At 35.4% G+C, this 21,585-nt stretch overlaps 1 protein-coding gene across 4 annotated transcripts in view; it reads right to left on the reverse strand.

The window, feature by feature from the left end:
• The window catches only part of gli3 (GLI family zinc finger 3), a 147,768-nt gene that overhangs the window by 50,791 nt on the left and 75,392 nt on the right, over nt 1–21,585 (reverse strand). For all 4 annotated transcript variants that reach the window (XM_051882716.1, XM_051882717.1, XM_051882718.1 and 1 more), the window contains one exon: nt 13,020–13,125. In XM_051882716.1, the coding sequence (XP_051738676.1) occupies nt 13,020–13,125 (106 nt within the window). The remainder of the gene's footprint in view (nt 1–13,019; nt 13,126–21,585) is intronic.

Below are 21,585 nucleotides of genomic sequence, written 5' to 3' on the forward strand. Positions count from 1 at the left end.
GCTATTTTGCTGGGCTTTCAAATGTGAAACAGTGTCTGCTACATCTTGTGGTTCAAAATTTTTTTCAGTGTTTTTTGACCTTTTAAGGGACATATGGTGCATTAAAAAGTAATCACTACTCGAAAGTTTCAACACTAGAGAGCAATAAAATATTTTACAGTTCAATAATACTGCTTGAGAAGTGCATTTTGGAGAAGTTTAACTTATTTACGTGTTTTCTGTGTGAGCATACGTGAGGTTAACCTCTCACTCCAGTGCTCTCCTGCTCCTCCAGCATGCCTCAGGCGAGAGAAAACAGAAGGCCAGAAGAGAAGTGTTGTTTTTCAACACAATGAAAAGAAAGAAAGAGAATTTATCAGTTACTCTTCTCAAAGCAGCTCTCACCTTCAGACATGGGCATGGAAACAGCGCCCACAGCCAAACACAAAGACAAGGTTAAGCAACCCCGGACAGTGTCAATCTGCTACGTAACCATCTTGAGGAGTTAACATAGCTGGGACAGGCACGAGGGGAGACGGTGATACTGGAGGTGAGGTGAAAGAAGGATTTAGGCAGAGTAGTTATGTGTGTGTTTTTGAGGGACTTTCAGACTGTAAAATAAGATTTCAGTTGAGGACTCAGTTGTGTGGCTAGGGAAAAAATTACCACAGGATGCGGAGACCAAAAAAAAAAAAAAAAAAAATTATTTGCTCCCAAAAGTCTCTCCCATATTTTTTCCATGTAAAAGGCAGGCAGGCTTTTGGTAAAGTGTGGGCTGCAGTAGCCTACTTTAGTCACACCAGTAGATCCATCTTGTTCAACTAATAAAATGTCAAGGACAGTGCGTTGATATTTAATCATGAGTGAACGTTCGGGAGGGACTCAAACTGTGTGTGTGTGTGTGTGTGTGTGTGTGTGTGTGTGTGTGTGTGTGTGTGTGTGTCACAGTAGCAGAGAACATCACATGCTATACTAAAGAAGACCAGAAACACATTCTATAATAAATGTGCATGCACACAACAGACATGTTCAAAAAAGAAAATCACAATAACACTTCTTTAAAATCTCTGTTTTTTTCTAGACAAATATGAGATTTAATTGAGAGCAAATGAACACTTTAAGTTTCTTGCTTCTTGGATTCTTCCTCCTATAAGATAAAAACATGTCAAGATACTAATGCCTGCAATATTTGTTTCTATTTTTATTTCTCCTAAAGCATGAGAGGGAAAACATTTGAGAATGCAATGAAGAAAAATTTCATCTGGGAAGACATTTTTTCTGGAAATATTAACACAAAATTTCTAGAATTTCTTTGGTGTTTCTTATTAAAGCCAAAATTGTGACAAAGAGGTCACTGAATTACTATTTGTTTGAATATGTGACTGCATGTGAGAAAGAAAGTTTTATACAGCAGAGAGGGAAAGTGTGATGAACATGCTTTTGCACGCATCCAAATGAGATGACCCCACTGACAGACAGTTGGTCTTGAAAAGGGAGGAAAGGTTTTGGTCAGGGTTGAAAAATACAAATCTACCTCATAAAATGACACATGAATTTTACTACACAAAAACAAACATCTTTAACATCAGTGGAGAAACCTTATATTTAAAGGGATAGTTCACTCAAAAATGTCCAATAATTTACTCACCCTCAAGTCATCCTGGGTGTATATGTCTTTTTTCTTTCAGCCAAACACAATCGGAGTTATATTAAAAAATATCCATATTTATAACTGGTAACAAATAAGATTTGTTAAAATAAGAAAATAAGGTTCATTAGTTAATGTATTAACTGACATGAACTAACCATGAGCAATACATTTGTTACTGTATTTACTAATCTTCGTTAATGTTAGTTAATGAAAATACAGTTGTTCATTGTTTGTTCATGTTAGTTTACAGTGCATTAACTAATGTTAACAAGATTTTAATAATGTATTAGTAAATGTTGAAATTAATATTAACAAAGGTTAATAAATAATGTATAAGTGCAGTTCATTATTAGTTCATGTTAACTAATGTAGTTAACTAATGTTAACTAATGAACCTTATTGTAAAGTGTTACCTTATAACTTTATAAACTATAATAACTGGCTTCCAGAAACGACCGTACTCGAGTCTAGTTCTGGTCGAAGAGTAACCTCTAACCCAACGCAAGATATACTGACAAACGCGGAAGCGCAGAGGATAGAGCAAAACAAAACACTGATTATAATTTGGAAGTCTAAAACGAAAATTTTTAAAGAGAAATGTCCCTTGAACTGCTTAATCATATTTTTTTTGTTTTGTTTAGTTTTTTTTTTTGTGTGTGTGTGTGTTTGTTTTGTTTCGTTTTTTTCTCTTTATGGGTGTGTCTTTATTTATGCTACACCTACTTCCTTCGTCATACGCCGGAACTCAACTTTTCTTAAAAAAAATGCATTTCTTCATTTCAGAAGGCCTTTATTAACCCCCTGGAGCCATATGGATTACTTTTTTGATGGATGGAATACGCTTTTTTGGGCACCATTCACTCCCATTATAAATCTAGGAAGTTTCAGGATATTTTTTAATATAACTCAGTTTGTGTTTGGCTGAAAGAAGAAAGTTATATACACCCATGATGGCTTGAGGATGGGTAATTTATAGGATAATTTTCATTTTTGGGTGAACTATCCCTTTAAGAGCAATTATAAAAAATAAAAAAAAAAAAAAAAAAGAGAGAAATGAAGTGACAGGAGTTAGGAGAAGTAGAAGTTAATTCACTCTTAGCATGTCTAGCCACCTCATTCCAGACAACCAAATGTTTTAGTAGCTCCATGTGGTAAGATCGTAAAATACCTCACTGGTGTTACATACATTTACACAGAGCTTTAAGAGATCATGCTGGCATGAGAGAAAGAGAGAGTAAGAGTGTTTGGGGCACAGAGAATGCGGGAGAGGTTTCTGGCTGAGAGCAGGTAGGATTTATTGCTGTGTTCTGAAAAGCTGGTTGAACACTGTAACTGCCCCCCTGAGCGAGAGACCAGGGCCTGCTGCTCAAAAGTCCTTAATGGAAACTGCACATTTTTAGCCCGCTCCCCTCCACAGGGGCTGAATGCCACAGCACACAGATATACGGCAGACTTCTCCACATTAACTCATCCACTAATGAAATACTGTTCACCTGAGTGCAATCAGATATACTAATCACTGGAATCTGAATGTATACATTTATTTCCATAGATGATGTGAGAAGATTTATTGAGTAGTGCAATTCAGTTCCAAATTCCCGTGAATATGAAAAAGAATGACTTCATTAAAAAATATATTTGTAATTGTCATATTCATCAGTAGATTCTGTGATGAAAAACTGGATAAATAAATTAATAAATTAACTTGACAATCAGTTGTAAGCGAGTGAAAGAGTGTGTGAGAGGGGGCGTGTCTTCTCAAGCCAATTAAAAGAGGACGTGGCCCACTGAGTGACACTGAATGACTGACAGTCGCCCTCCTTAAACTGCCTGAATTTGATTACATGGATTTAGCCTGTCAAGATTTCAAAATTTAATATGAATAATAAATGAAGCAAAATTTCAGTTACTATACATTTTAGGTATGACATTTTATAAAAAGGAATCACATAATAAAAGGTGTTTAAAAAAATAAGAATACTACTTCCTTTTTTGCTATACGTACAGTATTATAATTAGTATTTAATCCATTTAAAATTGTCACACATTGACAAATTCATATGCATCTATTCATACAAAATAAAAATGATTCTTGGAAGATTGGAGGCCCCAGAAAATGTAGCCTCTTTCTCACTCTTTTCACACTCTTTTTTTCTCTATCCTCTCATTTGCTCATCTGTTACTTATAAGTATACTTGGATAGCTCCATAATACCCACCTTCCTCATACTGGCTTAAAGCTAAAAAAGGGGGTTGGCCATGCATTTAAGTGATGAAACCAATGTATTACCAAGCAGCAAAAAAAAAAAAAAAAAGATATTACATCAGACTGCTCTCAGTTCTCCTAAGGAATTTATCTCACTTCTTTCCAAATCCTGAAATTGCTTGAGAAAAAAATGGGGAGATATTTTGCCCATTCTTCAGCATCTCCACAAAGTGGCATGCAACTTTCTTCCCCCCCTCGCTCTCCCTTTCTTCTCTTGTGAAAATTGAAGAGGCTTAATGTCAAATACGGCTAAAGCCAGCCTTTCCATATCATATGACGCAGTGTGAAAATTACTAGGGTGATGATAAGACGGCCAGATAGCAGAAGAGAGAGGAGAAAAAAAGAGGGAGGCCGACAGAGAAAGGAGGTAAAAGACGACAGAAGGGAAGTGACTCCACTCAATTATACTGCAAAATTGGTATGAGTGAATATTTTTCATTCAGGTGACTGATGATATCTACAGAGCAGCAATGCAGATAAATAAAGGAGCTTTCTGTCAAGTATAAACATCATTAATCATGAGGCCAGCCACCGCCTGACCGCCTGTCCTCACACTGCAGCATAGGAGCAAGGAATTAAAGAAAAAATGAGAGAGAGAGAGAGAGAGAGAGAGAGAGAGAGAGAGAGAGAGAGAGAGAGAGAGAGTATAAGAGAGGAAAAAGCTAAGCTTTTAAATCTGGAAAGGGGAGGCATGAAGAGGACCGTTCTTTAGACTTAGTCTCAATGTGGGGGATATTAGAAAAGCCATTGTAATGCCTTATTCACGATTACAGCACTTTATGGACTTTCTTTGCACTATTTGAGAATTATGGAACTTTACAGGATTCTAATTTGTCTAACAAGATTATCAGGAATAACTATTTTATTTTATACAACATTTACAATTACTCTGATAAAAAAAAGAGAAGATATAATTTTTAAGACTACATTAAATACTGTTAAATGCCCTGGAGAATCTCTTACATAATGGTTCAAATAGTATTACAGTTTAAAATAACTGTTTTTTAAATTAAGTTATTTGAAAATGTATTATAATATTATTCATGTGATGGCAAAGTTAAATTATCAGCAGCTATTACTCCAGTCTTCAGTCACATGATCTTTCAGAAATCATTCTAAAAAGTTGATTTGGTGCTCAAGAAATATTTATTATTATTATCAATGTTGGAAGCAGTTGTGCTGCTTAATGTTTTTTTGAAAACTGTGATGCAGTTTTTTCAGGATTCTTTGATGAATAGAAAGTTAAAAAGAACAGCATTTATCTGAAATGGAAATCTTTTGTAATAATGCAAACGCCTTTACTGTTTTTATATCAATTTAATGCATCCTGAAAAGAAGTAATTTCATTAAAAAAATTAAAAAAATATATATTACTGACCCCAAACTTTTGAATACCAAATACTCAATCTTAAAATTGGCTTTGTAAATTTATATATACTTATACAAATATAGAGAGTATATGAATAAAGAGAGAGTGCACACATCTGCAGGGGGCTGTTGAGATAAAAGACTGTTCTTTACGCTAAACACAGCGTCGCCACTCAGATTGGGCAGCCTGACAACAGTTTATGTAAATATCACAATTCAAAGCACTCCCGTCTCACACACATACTCACAAACAGTGCAAGCATGGACCAATATTTTATGCTGTGTTTTGCTTTCTAAAATAGGCTAGAGATGTGCAGCAGTATTATCACAATCAACACAAATGGTCATCTTTTTTTTTTTTTTTTTTGCTTAACTTGCATTACTTTGAAAACCCACTAACAAACAATGCTTCAAAGCCTTCAGCCAACCACAAATATCTGGGTTACCTCTCAAAAAGTGACAGAAAAATAGCAAGGGAGAGTACAAATATTACAGTGGCCTATGTATAAACATTTCTCTTTAGCACTGCAAATTATCTGAGCCACTCTGAAAACAAAAAAAACAGGAAGAAATCTCTTGCTTTATTTTAAATTATATGTAGTTGAAAAACATGAGACAACAGCCTGAACATTTACAAACACATTCCAGCACAGCGGCCATAAAATCTGCCCAGTTAAATCTCATTGGCTACCTGGGGAAAGACTGAAATTACTGCAGCTATTAATTTGACCCCAATTAGTCAATGGAAATGAACAGTTAAGGTGCTTGTAATTTCCCCTAATTGCTTGGTATTAGGCTGAATTCAGTGATTATTGATTGAAGAGAACGCAAAGGGCAGACTGTGGATAACGAAATTATGCACTTTAACACATTTGAGGAGTGTTGATTTACCAAGCACGCTTTTTTTTTTTTTTTTAACTGAAAGACATTTTTGCCTTTACTACAGTTCTCGTAAGTAGCTGTACTGCTAAGCCAAGCCAGTGAGTCTATTAAGTATGTGAGGAGTGTGTCTGGTAATGCGTGTTATTTTATTGCTTGCTCCGAGCACAAGAGGTTCTAACTCTTGGGTAAACTCTGGTGTTGGGCAATTGACTTGCGACGAATGCCTCCGTTTGTCCAGAGCAGTCACCGAGGAGACCGAATCCTGTCACTTGGGCTTTGTGTGTGTGTGTGTGTGTGTGTGTGTGTGTGTGTGTGTGTGTGTGTGTGTGTGTGTGTGTGTGTGTGTGTGTGTGTGTGTGTGTCTTTTGTTTGGCTGAGAAAATAACACTCAAGCAAAAGAGACACTGAGTCAGTTGAGGGAACACTTACTATTAAGCACTAGACATAATGAGCAAGTCAGCAAGATGCATTCACAAACAGACACCCTGCAGAGAGTGTCTCTTTAGCATTTATTGTATTTGTTTAAGGAGAAGTGATCTGTTTTAACCAGGATGAATAGAGCCAAACTGTTCCCAGGTCAGGGCTGGCAAAAGGTCAAGAGAGTCATGTGATTAAAATGATTATTTAATTTATAAATTGTTTCAAAAAGGAGAATAATTTTTTTAATTACTATAAAAGCTCAAAATATTTCTATAGTTTTACAGCTATAGTTTTGCAAAAACAAAGATTCAGAGATTCAGCCTGGTGAGTAGTTCATGTGGCCCGATAAAATAAAATAATAATAAAAAAAATATTCAACACAATGGCTAACTTCCTGTATGAATGTCTGACTTCCTGTGTAAGTCAAATAAACCGAACAGCCACATTAGTCGACACAACCCCCCGCCATTTAATATTGAATACCACACCGGTGCCCTCTCCCGTATGAATTCATAACCCACACGATTATCCTCTGCAGTAATTGCGCTTTTCCATGGCCTAATAAGACTGCCGCGGGAGAGAGGGAGAAAACACAAAGGACAGTTAATTTGTGATTTCCTCTGCTCATTCGGAGGCAAATTAAGTGTCAAACTGCTAATATGAAGCATATTTCATTTTATGAGCTTTTAATTTAATTCCGTCGCCTCATATCATAGCCATTAGTGTCGTTTAGCGCGCTACGCTAGCAGCTTCCACTCAGAGCAAAGAGGGCAATAAATAAACATGTTTCAATTAAAGTCTTCTCAAATAATAGGACAGGACTTGCTAACTCTGCCTCGTCAACCAGCAAATCAGCACTGGTTGAGGGAAATGAGATGGCCATTACCACTGTGTTTTTTCTTTCTTTCTTTTCCTGTTTTTTTTCTCTTTTCTTTTTTTTTTTTTAGTCATAGATGCCCACTCGTAGCTGAGAAAGGCTGTGTAGATTGATAGCACTGCCGCAAGGTGAAAGCTACTGTAATTACGAGCTGTAATGAGGAGCTGCATGGGAAAGTACTGCAATAATATCCAGCCTGTTCCTAGGCATATATTTAAGAGTGCTAATAACAATTAATTCTGTTCACCAAGGAGAACTTGTCTTAAACAATTTAATTTTTCTCTCTTAACATCCACTCCAGCGTCTATGTCACTTCCTTACACAAACACACACTCTGTGCACTTTCTGTTCACTTACAGGTGTAACAAAATAGCAAAACAAATTTGGTGACACTCAAAATTGAAATGTCTCCAATTACTAGAGAAAATAATTTTACAAAAAAAAAAAAAAATACAGAAATGCACACTACTGCTCAAAAGTTTGAGGTTGGTAAAATATAAAAATATAAAGTCTTACTGACCCCAAAAAAATCATACTGACCCCAAACTTTTGAACAGTAGTGTACTTACAATGGAAATCAAACAACTGTTTTTGGTCACCCCATAGTCTTTGTTCCCATAGCATTTGTCTGTCCCTTCTCTTATTGTGTTATGAAGTTTGGATTTGAAAATGTCAGAAAACATGCTGCATTGCCAGGAGACATCTGACAAGTTTTGATTTTGCAGGAGTAAACTTTGCCCACATTTACAGCTTCTGGGCTGTCAATGGTAATCATCACAGGTGTCGTGTTGGGTGTCATGTTGGGCACGAAGACGAGGGCCCGGTTCCACAGACAGGGCTTAGCCTGAGCCAGGATTAGGCCTTAGTTCAATTAGGATACTTAAGTATCTTTTATAAATGTACACTAGAAAAAAAAAACATTACTGGTGTGCATCTTGGGACAAAACAATGACACTGACATATTTTAAGATATGTCAGTACAAGTTGCTTTCAGTTAAAACAGCTCAAACATGCATTTTAGTCTAGGACTAGCTTAAGCCTTGTCTGTGAAACCGGGGGGAGGAGTACTAAACAGTCTTTGATAATTAATCCACTAGATCTCAGGTGAGAGAAACTCAGGAAATAGAATAACACAACCACTTTGCCATAAACGAAACCGGACAAATGAACAAATTAATCTGAGGGCTTAAACACAAGGGAGAGTAATCAACATAAAACAGAATGTGAATAAATGAAGTTAACACCCATGGAGACTAACTAGGAACAAAGGCAAACGGAAACAGGCAGAACCAAACTAAAACACACTGAAACTAAACAGAACTAAACATAACTGTTACAATAGGAATAAATTACATTTTAATATATTATTTTTAAAATATATGAAAAAATAAAACAGTTTATTAGTTTTCACTTTTAATGACTGTAAGGTCTGCAGTGCTGAAGAAACTTGTCTATATTGCTTTTATAAAATGAAATGTGTCTGACTGGGGTCTGAACACAGTAAATGCTGCATTACAGATCACTTACTACCAGTATTGGGGAAAGTTACTTTTAAAAGCAATGCGTTGTATGTAACATATGTTACTCCCTAAAAAGTAGCAAACTGTGTTAGTTACTTTTTATGGAAAGTAATGTGTTGCGTTACTTTTGCGTTATTTTTTCTCACCTGGGCTGGGCTTACCTTTTTGTTTTTTTTTAAACAAAATAGCAAAAGTTATATTTTTGGCAAATGTAAAGGCCCTTTCACAACAAAAGTGAAATGAATAAGCCTTAAGCTGAAGGAAATGCAAATTCACACCTGTACAGTAGAGGGCACAGCTCAAACAAACCTTTCAGCTGTGCTGCCATTCTGGATTAGGACACAGGAGAAGAAAGTTCAACACTCGTACTTCAGCAATAAAAAATAAATAAATAAATATAAATGTGATGTTTATCTAAAGTGATTTTTGCTTATTGGTATGGTTGAACTGGATCATTCAAGGTCAGCAGCAAAGACATTGGTAAAAATTTAGATTAAATATATAAATTATATTTGTATTTTTAAAATATGTTTAATTATTGGAGGTTACCATAATGTTCTGAGTTTGCATTTTTATTCATTTTGAGGAATTCTGAATTTTATTTTATTTTTTTTATTTATTTTTTTTGTGCAAGTGAGATGACTAAACATGGGGACAGGAGAGGTGTCAGTCAATACATGGTAAGTGGTAAGTAACTTGCATTATTTGAAAAAGTAACTCAGATAGTTGTAAATGTAAAAGTAATGCCTTACATTACTGGTTACTCATTAACTGAGAAACATAATCTGATTACGTAACTCATGTTACTGTGTTACCCCCAACACTGCCAACTACCATCGTTTTACTGTCAGTTTAAATAAAAGTTCTTGCCGTGTCACTAAACTATATTAATGGGACCGGACACTGTTATCGCTGTTTGTCATATTCAAAGACTCAAAGTAAAGTGATTTGTGGGACGGCTCACACTCTGTTAGGTACGTACATAAAGGTGCGTATGTCTACTGCAAGGCAAGTGTAGCAAGTCAGGCGTGTACTGTGAATACAGCCGCCCCACCTGTAATTTAATTCACCTGCTTTCCCTTTCTTCCTCTAACCCACGCCCCGCTCCATGTGTCTCTCCAGCGGATGATAAACCATGGCAGATATTTGTTTGAGTCTTGCGTTGCCCCATTATCTCCGCATAAGCTAAATGCTAAATTATATTTGCCATTTTGTTTATACTGACATCGGACATAAATCAAGCCCCCCGGAGCGTGTTTCTCCCCCCTTTTCACACCTCTCTTTAGCACGCGAGTTACAGCGAGGAGACGACATAAAAAATTCATTATTCTTAGCAGTGTAATGGGCACAAGAGAGATATGACTCTCGAGGATGTAGAAGGGGGGACGTGGGGAAAGCAAAGGATGTAATGATGAACAATACAAAATGTAATATGGACCAAGTAGCTGCTCCATTTAATTTGTCCCACCAAAGGCTATGGTGGTTTTGCGTGTCATGCAAAAGAGGTAGAGATAGGAAGAAGAGCGGAGACAGATGAGGAAAAATTGATCAAAAAGCAAACACATAAAAATTGGAACATGGTGTGCTTTAATGCTGAATTGAATACAAGACAATCAGAAAAAAGGAAATGATAAGTAAAGAACATGAAAAAGAGAGTTTAAAAGATTAGAAATGCATACTTGCACATCTCAGAGATGTGAGGATGAGAGTAGGGGAAACTGCTGAGGGAATCTCCCGTAAAGGAGCTATACAGAACCCGTGAGGGAACACAAACACGCACAAACAAACATACACACTTACATAGACTTCGATTTTATATAAAAACAAAAATTCTGAATTTCTGAAATTGAAATTTCTCTGTCAATACAAAAAAAAAATGTAATTCCAACTTTATATGTCATAATTAGCCGTGTTTCCAACATACTAAACACCATTTTAGCTCAAAACTCACTTTCAGACAGCAGCGAGTGTTTGAAATAACTTCTGTTTGTGATCTGATGTGGATTCTGATCACTGTATAAGGCAGAAATATTTATATGTGATGCAAAAGACTATGCGCGCTAACCATTACCATAGTAAACATGGTAAATACGACCGCTTGAAGAAATCAGACAAATCATATAGGCTATCAAATTTGTGTATTTATTTTATCTGTCAGTAATTACGCCTCATCTCTTAATACTGGACTGTCTGATGTCCATATTTAGCTCCGCATATGTCATAAAACAAAGCAACTCAGGTTTTTCGGGAGCATCCTCTTCTCTGACTGAAAATATAATTGTATTGGGACTGTCACTGGAGAGAGTGTTAAAGCTCCTCAGGTCATATTTTTGGTGGAAAATTTGTAGAAATGATTCTTTCATGTGATGCAAACAAATGACTACAAATAAACAAAAACAGTCGTGACTGATTAAGTACATGTCCTCTTTCTTTTGTGAAATAACGGTACCTACCACTTTATTTCTGTGACAAATCTGCAATCTTGACACAAATAAATTCATTATGATCAATGTATCACTTATTATTGTAAAACTGTGGTAGAACATTGATGCTTGGGTTTTAAAATCTTTAAGTAAACAACAAAAATGCCAACAAACGGCCACTTTTATCATGCTCGTTTTGTAATCTCGCTAGTTTCCAGTGAAAACTTCCATTTTTTTGGTGAAATGATGGGTTTGTGTGACATTGTTCCAGAGAGGTGTGTTACGGGCGCGTTTTAGAAAAGTGCTGCGGAGCTTCTGGCCCGACGATGGAAACGCAGTGTGATTTCGAGCTCGGTGCTACAGGTTTGAGGCTATTAGCCCAGCCCAGCCCACTGAAAGCCCTGGCTTGCACTGGCCCGACAGTGGAAAAGTGGCTATTGTGACTTTATATCTCACAAAGTGACTTTTTATCTTGAAGAAGGTAACATCTTCATACGAGTTTTCACCCAGTGTACAAAAGCAACAAAAATGTTCCTCATTTGGCGTTGATGTGGGGTATTGTTGCACTACATGTTACAGCTTGCAGAACAGCTGTGAGAGAGAGGAGTTTGTTACATCTTCTCTGAGAGGGCCTGATGAGCAGTTTTAGAGGAATCATGCACTAACAGGCTGCCATGTCTGTCTCTGTGTCTGACGCATTCATTAGCATGTCTCTTGACAGTGTGTTCACCCAAACTTTGATCTCTGACACAGAACTACAGATCATCTGAGAGATGTATGGAACACATCCCATGGAAACAGCTAATACACGGTGTACTGCAATACCGCTAGACCAGACACTCCTTCCTATGATACATCTGCCTAGATGAGAACTGATGATATTATGCAGATTATAAAATAATACTATCAGGTCATAATTTATATTAAAATCAAATCGAAAACATGAAGAAACTCTGTTCTTATTTAGATTGAAAGTTCGGATACATTTAAAGCATATCAAAGCAACACTACAGATGAATAGGGTAAACATTTGAACAGATATCACCTTATTTTCCCCAGCTGATTAATTACATTACATTAAGATAATTGTTTTGTATTACAGGTTTTCTGAAATGTTGTGTTTAAATATGCAAATTACTCATTATCTAATTAAATATGCACTAATTTGCACCACAGAAACCTGAACACTGGATGAAGTCAGGTTAAAAATTCTTGTTTCATGTTGTTAACATTTTAGAGTTAAAGGTTTTTACAGAAGAGATTTTGGATATCTCTTTTTATCTCTCCATAAAAAATACTGCCAAGTTTAGTGTATGTAACTAATGCTGAAGTGGACATTTCTGGCTCATTTTGAGAAAACATGTTTTACAAATGTGTTGAACTGTAATTGAAATCTACAGATACAAATAGATAAAGTGTAATAAAATAAATCACTTTAAATGTGTATTTTGGATGTTTTCATACCAGTAGCCTGAATGACAAGTTATGGAAGCAAAATGGCCAAAAATCTCAAAATTGACCAGTGCCTGTAGTGTCTTACATTAGAATGGGATAGAAGGCAAAAGACATTAATGGTGACATTAAATACGGGAATAGACATAAATAAAGTTGTGCGAGTGTATGTGTTTACTCACACGTGTAGTGGCGGTACCGGCGAGGGTTCGTAAATGTACCGGCCTTGTGTGTGTCTATCATCAATTGGTACCGGATGATGAAAAGCAGGAAAGAACTGAGGTGTAGCTGTAAAATGAAAAAGAGAGATTATTAAAAATGAATTGTGATTAAATGTTTAAACAAAAGAACTATGTTACACAGTAATTTGTTTCATAAGGGTGCATTCACAGATTTGTTTTTGTAAACCAACATAAAGCTATAAGTACACTAACGCTAAAAAATCCGCAAATTTGTGTGCAGCATCATCACAAAAACACACAGTTGCTTCAAGGCTAATCAGCAAAAACAACCTCTTGTGATAAGATATCCTGTATAGTATGTCCCACATGTGCTTGTGTTTACATAGTGCAGTGTTGGATTGTGTGCTCCTCTGCATTTCAACAAGCTTCAAAAAATGATTCGTCACAACAGTCAGAGAGAAATGGGAAGACTTTATAAAATCCAGAGATAAAACATTAAAACACTGGGATAAAATCTGATTACAAACACAGTCTATATTTAAACCTGATAGAGGAGGCTTAAAAAAAGTATAATCAGTGTTACACATCAGCATAAAAATCTTTCAAAGCAACTCAACATTTGAGTTTGAATCACTTTGAGTTCAAAAGTGCACCTCTGTTTTAGGTTAAAAAAGAATCTGTAGAAGAATTTGTAAGACCTGAAAATGTAATCTGGTTCCCTGAACAGGGAATGAGATACTGTGCCATGGTGTTGATGCTATTGGAGCACATCCTGTGGAACTGGTGTCTAAAGCATGTGTGCAAACATAACAATTCTGGGTAATGTAATGTCAGTGACATAGTGTGACATGTCAGTGAGATCATAAAGGGCATCTAAAATCAGCTTGAAAATGCTATTTCATGAAATAAATGTGAATCTGTAATTTCTTTACAAGGTGCACTGTGTTATTTCATCAGTCAATCGTGAAAGTCTGGTGGTTGAAAGCTTCTGGCAACATTAAATACAGAAGAGAAGACAAGTTTAGAGAAAGAGCAAGTATATTCATGAATGCACGGGACAAAATTTTTTGTGCGCAAACATAAAATCTGAGCGAGCAGAGCCATGAGACAAAGACCACTGTATATTTGAAAGTGCGCATCCAGTTTTGTGCTAGAGTGAAGGAAAACCGCCTGCGAGCGGAGAGATTCATTACATGGTTGCGCTCTCGCGTTACAGTAATGCCTCTCGACATTTCTCATTAAAAAAATAAACGGCCTCAAATAAACTATAAAAAAGAGATCAAAATTGTGTCTGAAAGCTGCAGTAATTGTTTTTGTTGGTTAAAATGAATGGAGAATATCTTGTGTTTTTCCGTGGGTGCTCGACCATGGCGATTGGCGCCTATTATTAGGGGTGTAACAGTTCTCGGTAAAAAATCGAACCGTACCATTCTCCAGCCACGGTTCGGCACACACTTGCACCGCAGTATAACTTAAATCTGGTCACGCATCTATAATATGATTTAACCTGGCATACACATAACACATTATCTACTTCTATAATTCAAATCATGTAAATTGTTAGGCTGCATAAATTAGGTCAGCCGGAACCGGGAACACATCCCATAACACCTTATGTATCATAAGAAGTATGTATCATACATCATAAGAAGAATGGCGTCTACGCTAATATTAGTCTCTCTCTGTTTATCCCAATGTTTTCCGTAGTCTGCCAGATCCAGGCCGTATCCAGATGAGACGAAGGACTTGCGCCTAGACACGACGACAACGCAGTGTCAACTAAACTATCCCCTGCAAAGGCCTCCTTCCCTTTCCTTTCCCTATGTATAGATAAAACATTATCAAAAAGATTCCAGTTCACATGGACACATGGAAAAGACTAATAATTCTGTATTAGGCAGGCCAGAAAAGTAATTTGGCGATGCCACTTTGTAAAGAAAGACAAAGGGTCTGCACACATACACATTCAAACGCGCATACCTATAGATTAAACACGTAAATGAACGGCAAGAATGCATTAAAAGCCTTCTGTTTTCAGTTAAAAAGGTGTCATTTAAGTGGCCCCTATGTTAATAATTAATGATTTTTACAACGGAAGTGATTCAATCAAAAACTTACTTTAGCTCGATAATAACTTTTTCCTAGAGCTGCTGTAAAGCCAAAACAATCTCTGTCCATTAATTTTCCTTTTATCATTGTGAAGCTGCTTTGAAACAATTTGTATTGTAAATAAATGAATAAATGCTATATAAATGAAGATGACTTGACTTGACTTGATTTGACTAATGTATGTTTCTCTCAATGGATACGCATTCTAGTTTCCCAATACATTACAACAACAGCCATAATAATAATAAAATAAAATAGAAAACATGGACAAAACAGTCTCTTTACAGAGTCTGTATGCTCTGTATGACCGGTCATTTACGCCGTCATCACCTGAATGTTGATAGCATGCGAGCAGAGGACAGACCTGAACAGCACATGTTGCTATCTGTGTTTAAACTAAACTCATTTAAGCCTTGCCAATTTAACATTCAAGAGCCAGAAGACGCAAAGGAGAACTTGCACGTTCTGTGAGAACATTTGTGTGTGCACTCATCAACCCACGTGGGTTTGCTCACACAAATCTTCTCACAGCACAAGTTCTCATTCGCTTCAAATATTGAGTTCTCTTTCAAGTCTTGAGCTTGAACGGACAAATTCACACAAAAATTATGTCAACATGCCCGTCTTGGTGAGTATCCTAGCAGATATAGTCGTTACATCTTAAGTGAACGTACAGTATCAGTGTACTGGATTCATTATGTCTTAAAGTGACAGCAGCCTAATATTCCTGTCTGTGTTTTTAATGTTAATCAAACACTAAAAGGAAAGGGGATCACTCACTGCTCTTGATTGAATAGCTTCTGTAACATTAATAAAGATTAATCTTTAATTTATAGTCAAATATGCAATGTTATTTTACAACTGATTACTTTATTTTTACATTTAGATATCTGAAAAACCTGGAAATCACTGTTTATTTTATTTGTGTCTTTGTTCTCTTGTATTTATTTGTGTTGTTGCTTGTAGTTAGATTATTTGTTCTTATTTTCTTTATATTTATTTGACAGCAGTCCTTTTTTCCCTGAACATATCGAAACTGTGACTCAAAAACTGTGATACAAACCGAACCGTAAATAATTTGAATCGTTACACCCCTAATTTATATATATATATATATATATATATATGTGTGTGTGTGTGTGTGTGTGTGTGTGTTGTGTGTTTTTGTGATTTGTGAGGACACAAATTTGTATAGTGACATGGGTATTACACTGTTATTACGAAGTAAACATGAAATATGAAGACATTTCATGAGTCCTCATATATAAATAGCTTTAAAAACATACTAAACAATGTTTTATTAAAAAAGTAAAAATGCAGAATGTTTTCTGTGATGGGTAGGTTTAGGAGTAGGGGTAGTGTAGGGGGATAGAATGTACAGTTTGTACGGTATGAAAACCATTACGGCTATGGAATGTCCTCACTTTGATAGCAAAACAAACCTGTGTGCGTGCGTGCGTGCGTGCGTATATGTATGTATTTATATATAATTGGTAAAATATAAAACAGAGTTAATATAGAGAGAAGCGGATCTGTTTTTAGCTTGAAAACATCTGGCATCCTCGTGCCAAGGTGTTTAAGGGCTGTGCCCAGAGACCAATGGCCAACATCTGGGCCTAATGCCGCACCATGCCGTGAGCTGCTCACATTTGTAAAGCCCTGCTTTACCTCATTCCTCACCTATTAGGGGCTGTTAGCGTTTCATACACCATGTGACGGCACTCAGAAAGCTAAATGGTGAAACTGCAAGTACTGCAGCTCTCATTCCAACACTAGTCCTTGAGAAAATCACATCTGATCAGATCAAAAAGTCCAGAAAGCCAGAAAGAATTTGACATTAGACCCAAATGTGTTTTTGAGGGCTGTTGGACTATTTCTTGTCCTTAAATGAAAAGAACATAGAAAGAAATCAAACAGGGAAGCAGAAAGAATTCATGACCAGCTGCATGCAGGGAAACACATATAAACAGAAATTATAAAAATTTTGTTATCAAGTCATTACAAAATTAAAACAACAAAACAATACAGTGATATCTTCCAAAGAGTCCAGATTTTCCCATAAAAATCTGCATTCACATTGCCAAAACATTGTTATACAGTTGCTAAGAGTATTTTTTTAGGAATATTTTAGTGTAATTACAACTTTTCTATCCCCACCTCTCTCTATCCCCATCCCCACTTCTTCCTTTAGCACGCCACAAAACATTTACTCTCCATATGCTGTACAGCACTCCAGTAAACCTTCAACTCTCTCTCTCATCGCTATCTTTCAGCACTCGTTTTATTCCCCCTGTTCCTGTCCCATCACTCATAATATTCTGTTCATCCCTCACATCAACACTCATCTCTCCCTTGCTCCTCAAAAGTTGTATGTTCCCAAACTCAGCTTCCTCCACTCTATCAGTAGCTCATTTCAGAGTTGCTCTGCACTCTGTCAACCCTCCTCTCCCACGTTCCTCTCTGCTCCTTCATCAACTTCTTCTTCCTCTCCTGTATCAACCCCACCATCTTTCCACACCAATTCTTTCACTTTTTCTTGTTCCTTTTATCAGGTGTGTCTTCGCAGTTTACTCTTTCTCTCCTATCAGCCTCACTCATATGCAAGTGATACTTGTTAGGGGCACCTTTAGTTGATATATTGAAAAATTAAACTATTTCAAACTATGTTTCATTCATGATAAAGATCTGGAATTAAAATTTGATCATGGTTTTGATCATGGTCAACCTTTAAGTGAATGTTTTATATTGTCTGTCTATTGTTGCTAATATAACAAGGTAGCTAGCAGTAAAGTAACTTGAAAACCACAATTGTTTTCTAAATGCATTGTGTGATGATAATGACAGAAGAATTGGTGACAGCAATTATTATATTTTAAATAATTCTACACATAAATAAATAGAATAGACATAAATTTAAAATCAATTCTTAAGTTCTTTGATATTTTCTTTTTTTAAAGTTTTGTAATTTTAAGAAACTTTCAATTAATTCTTTGTTCAAACAAATTCTAGGTAGGGGACAAGTAAAATAAACATTAAAAATGAGAACTAATAAGAGAAGTATATAATATAATACAAATTCTTAAGTTCTTAGTAATATTCATTTAAAAGTTTAGCAATTTTAATAAACTTCATAAATTTATTTTTAAAAATTAAAAATGTTAAAAATTCTCAACAAAAAGTAATTTAATATTACATAATGAAGTAAAAGGGATTTTAGGATTATATTAGCTTTATATAATCCTAATTCCTGTAAAATCATTTAAGAGGAAATGGGAAAAGGAAATCAGAATCAGAGGAAATCAGAGGAAAAGGGAAAAGGAAATCAAAATCAAGTCTTTTTATTAATTTTTTTCTTATTCTTTCCCCACAAACCTTTGAAATGAACTGCTCTCTCTCCTTCTCACTCTCCCCCCCCCCCCCCCCCCCCCCCCCCCACATTCTCTCTCTCTCTCTCTCTCTCTCTCTGCATGAACAACAGATGTATATTTGACTTTCACTCTGTTGTTTACATTAAAAAGTCTGTATCTAAATAGAGTTTCCCATCGCCTTCTTTTTCCTAGCCTATGCACTCCATTTCAAAGAAAGCATGGTATATAATGTTATCTGTCCATGAGAGAACAACAGCAATTAGTTTAGGGAGAACAAAGGAATATATATCTCCAGTAATCCATATGCTCCTTTTTTTCTGAAGATAACTGCACTGCTACACTTAGTAAAGGCCTGAATTGTGCATTTATAAATTGGTTGTTATTAAATAAAGCTGCACATCTGCATAAAAAGTATGAGAAAGTTACATACCCTGTTCCTCTAAAAAACACTGTTGTTTTACAGGTATATCCTGAATTGTTACTAACAAAACACATTCACTGTAAAATGTGAATCACTTGCATTTAACCAGAAAGAGCACACATGAATGAATTAATGTAACTATATGTTACTGCCTCTGAATTAAAGCAACATGCAGCATAACACCAATGTTTTTTTAATAAGAACCTTTGTATAAAATAAATAAAGTCTAGACTGTAATAAGTGAAGATGCTGAGATCTAGAGAGATCTGTTAGTGTTTGATGTTCTGTTGTTGCCAGTCATTTGAATCAAATTAGAAAATACCTGTAAAATAACAGTATTTTTTAACATTTAAAGAAAATTTATGTACAAGTTTTTTGCACTTTATTTAAATTAGGATATCTTACTTTAATTTAAAGTGAAGATATTTGATTGCAATAATTCAGGAATTACCTGTAAAATAACAGCGTTTTTCGGTTTATTTAAATTAGGATATTTTACTTTAATTCTACGGGTTTTTTGGCTGCCATTCACCGTTTTATCATTTAACTGTTTTGTTACTGTTTAATTACTGATTATTTTTGTAATTTTATTTGTTTGTAATTTAAGAAAACAGAAAAAAATACTATATAAAAAAATACAGTAAATTGTCTGTAAAAAAAATATGTGAATTACTGTCATATTTCATTAATGTCATAATACTTAAAATAACAGCCGAGTTGCTAATTTACATACATTTTTGTAATTTTACAGAGTTTTGAGTATAATTTAAAATGAAAGAAAATGACCGTAAAAAAAATTAGTTATTTTCTGTAAAATTAGGATTTTTTTTACAGTGTACGATGCCATCTTGTAAAAAAAGAGAGAGAGAGAGAGAGAGAGAGAGAGAGAGAGAGAGAGAGAGAGAGAACACACATTTCAATCTATAGAAGTTTAATTCTCTATCCAGCTTCTTTATCAAGTGAAAAGTGCTAATCTTCAATTAGCAGTTAGCAGTCAATTAGCAGTCTAAAATGGCAAAACACATTTTATATTTATTGGTTTTCTTGTAAGATAGTAAAAAATAAGCAAGTGAGTCATAATATTTCAAAGACTAAGAGTACAGCTCTTATAAATAGTTAATACATAAAGCAATATAATAAAAAATATTATTAATTAGGGTATTTTCAAAGGTGTGGTACCTTGCTGTAGCACTGTAATTCTGCATTTTATAAGTACTTTTATTTATTTATTTATTTTTTATATAGTTTTTGAATTTGCAATGAAGCTACTGTATTGAGATAAATGACTTTGGTTCTGCAGCCAAAGTAAAACAGGAGGACAACCAGTATTTGGCTAAGAAATGGCCTCTAATCTCTAGTACACCAGTGCATTGCCTCCAAGGAAGTACTTCATCAGGCCTATAGTGACACAAGACTTCCTAGAAAGGGAGCAAATGGAGCACCCTTTCCCAAAGTTACTCATTTAGTTTAAACGTTTTCAAAAGCATGCTGTAAAGTTCGGTCTACCTTTCCCAACAGCCCTGCCTTTGAACTACCACTTTTTGTGGCCATGCATAATGCAGAGGCAATTTTTTGCTGTCATTATTTCACACCACATTCATTAGGACGTGATTATAAAGGGTTTTAATGAAAGAGCTGATTAAAGGCAAACTTTGACCAGACTCATTAGTTCCTGATGGAACACAAGCACTCGTTGAACAGAAAAGAGAGTGTGAATATGATCACAATTACAGCTTATTATTTTAGGAGGATGATACGGCCTGAAGCATTTACTAAATTCACTCCCATAATCATTTTATGAAGACTTACTTTTTCTTTCCTTCTCCTATTCTCTCTCTTGAAGTTTCATTACAAATGCTCTTTAGGGGATTGCCATAATGTTATGTTAACTCCCTGATTGAGAGGTAATTGTATTGTGACCAACAGATCAGATTGAGAAAACAATAACTGCTTCTTGTGCCACTTAATAAGTCGGAAACAAAACCAAGAAGAGAAAACTTTTAATGATCAACAGCGAAACATTACTGACCATCCTCCAAACACCTCTGAGTCAATGATGTAAACATTCCCTCAAAAACCAACAAACAAAAAACACACACATTAAAAAATGCAACTATACATACAAATACTTCACCTATGATGAGTATGTTTTTTGGGGCATTTGTTGGGCAGCATAAACTCAAAAATGTCAGGGTGATACAACTGTCCTGATATCTTACGCCACATTAAAAGAATTATAAGTTCTTAAAAAAAGACCTTGTGGAATATTCTTCTATTAACATTTTTATTATTATTATTTTTAAAATACAAATAAAATCTTACAAGATCTCACATTCAAGGCTTAAGGAAAAAATTTTATTGCTATTTTTCCAAACCACATGAAACCAGATTGAATACAAAACGCACATTTCTGAAAACCTGGCACATGTGTTTTATACAAAAAAAAAAAAAATAAGCAAATGATAAATTGTCAGAGGTGTGTAAAAGATAATTATAAGGAAAGGGAGAGAGGCTGGTGAGTTTGTGAATCAGTAATGTAGAACATATGATGGATCTGTGCTGTTCTATGTTATGTGTGCGCCTTGCACGTTGCCAGATTTCATTACGCCACTTCGCTTGCTCATGATCTCACTGCTCAAACACGCTCGTCTGCACAGAACTGATGACT

The sequence above is a fragment of the Ctenopharyngodon idella genome, chromosome 23, assembly GCF_019924925.1.
Source record: "Ctenopharyngodon idella isolate HZGC_01 chromosome 23, HZGC01, whole genome shotgun sequence".
NCBI classification, from domain to species: domain Eukaryota; kingdom Metazoa; phylum Chordata; class Actinopteri; order Cypriniformes; family Xenocyprididae; genus Ctenopharyngodon; species Ctenopharyngodon idella.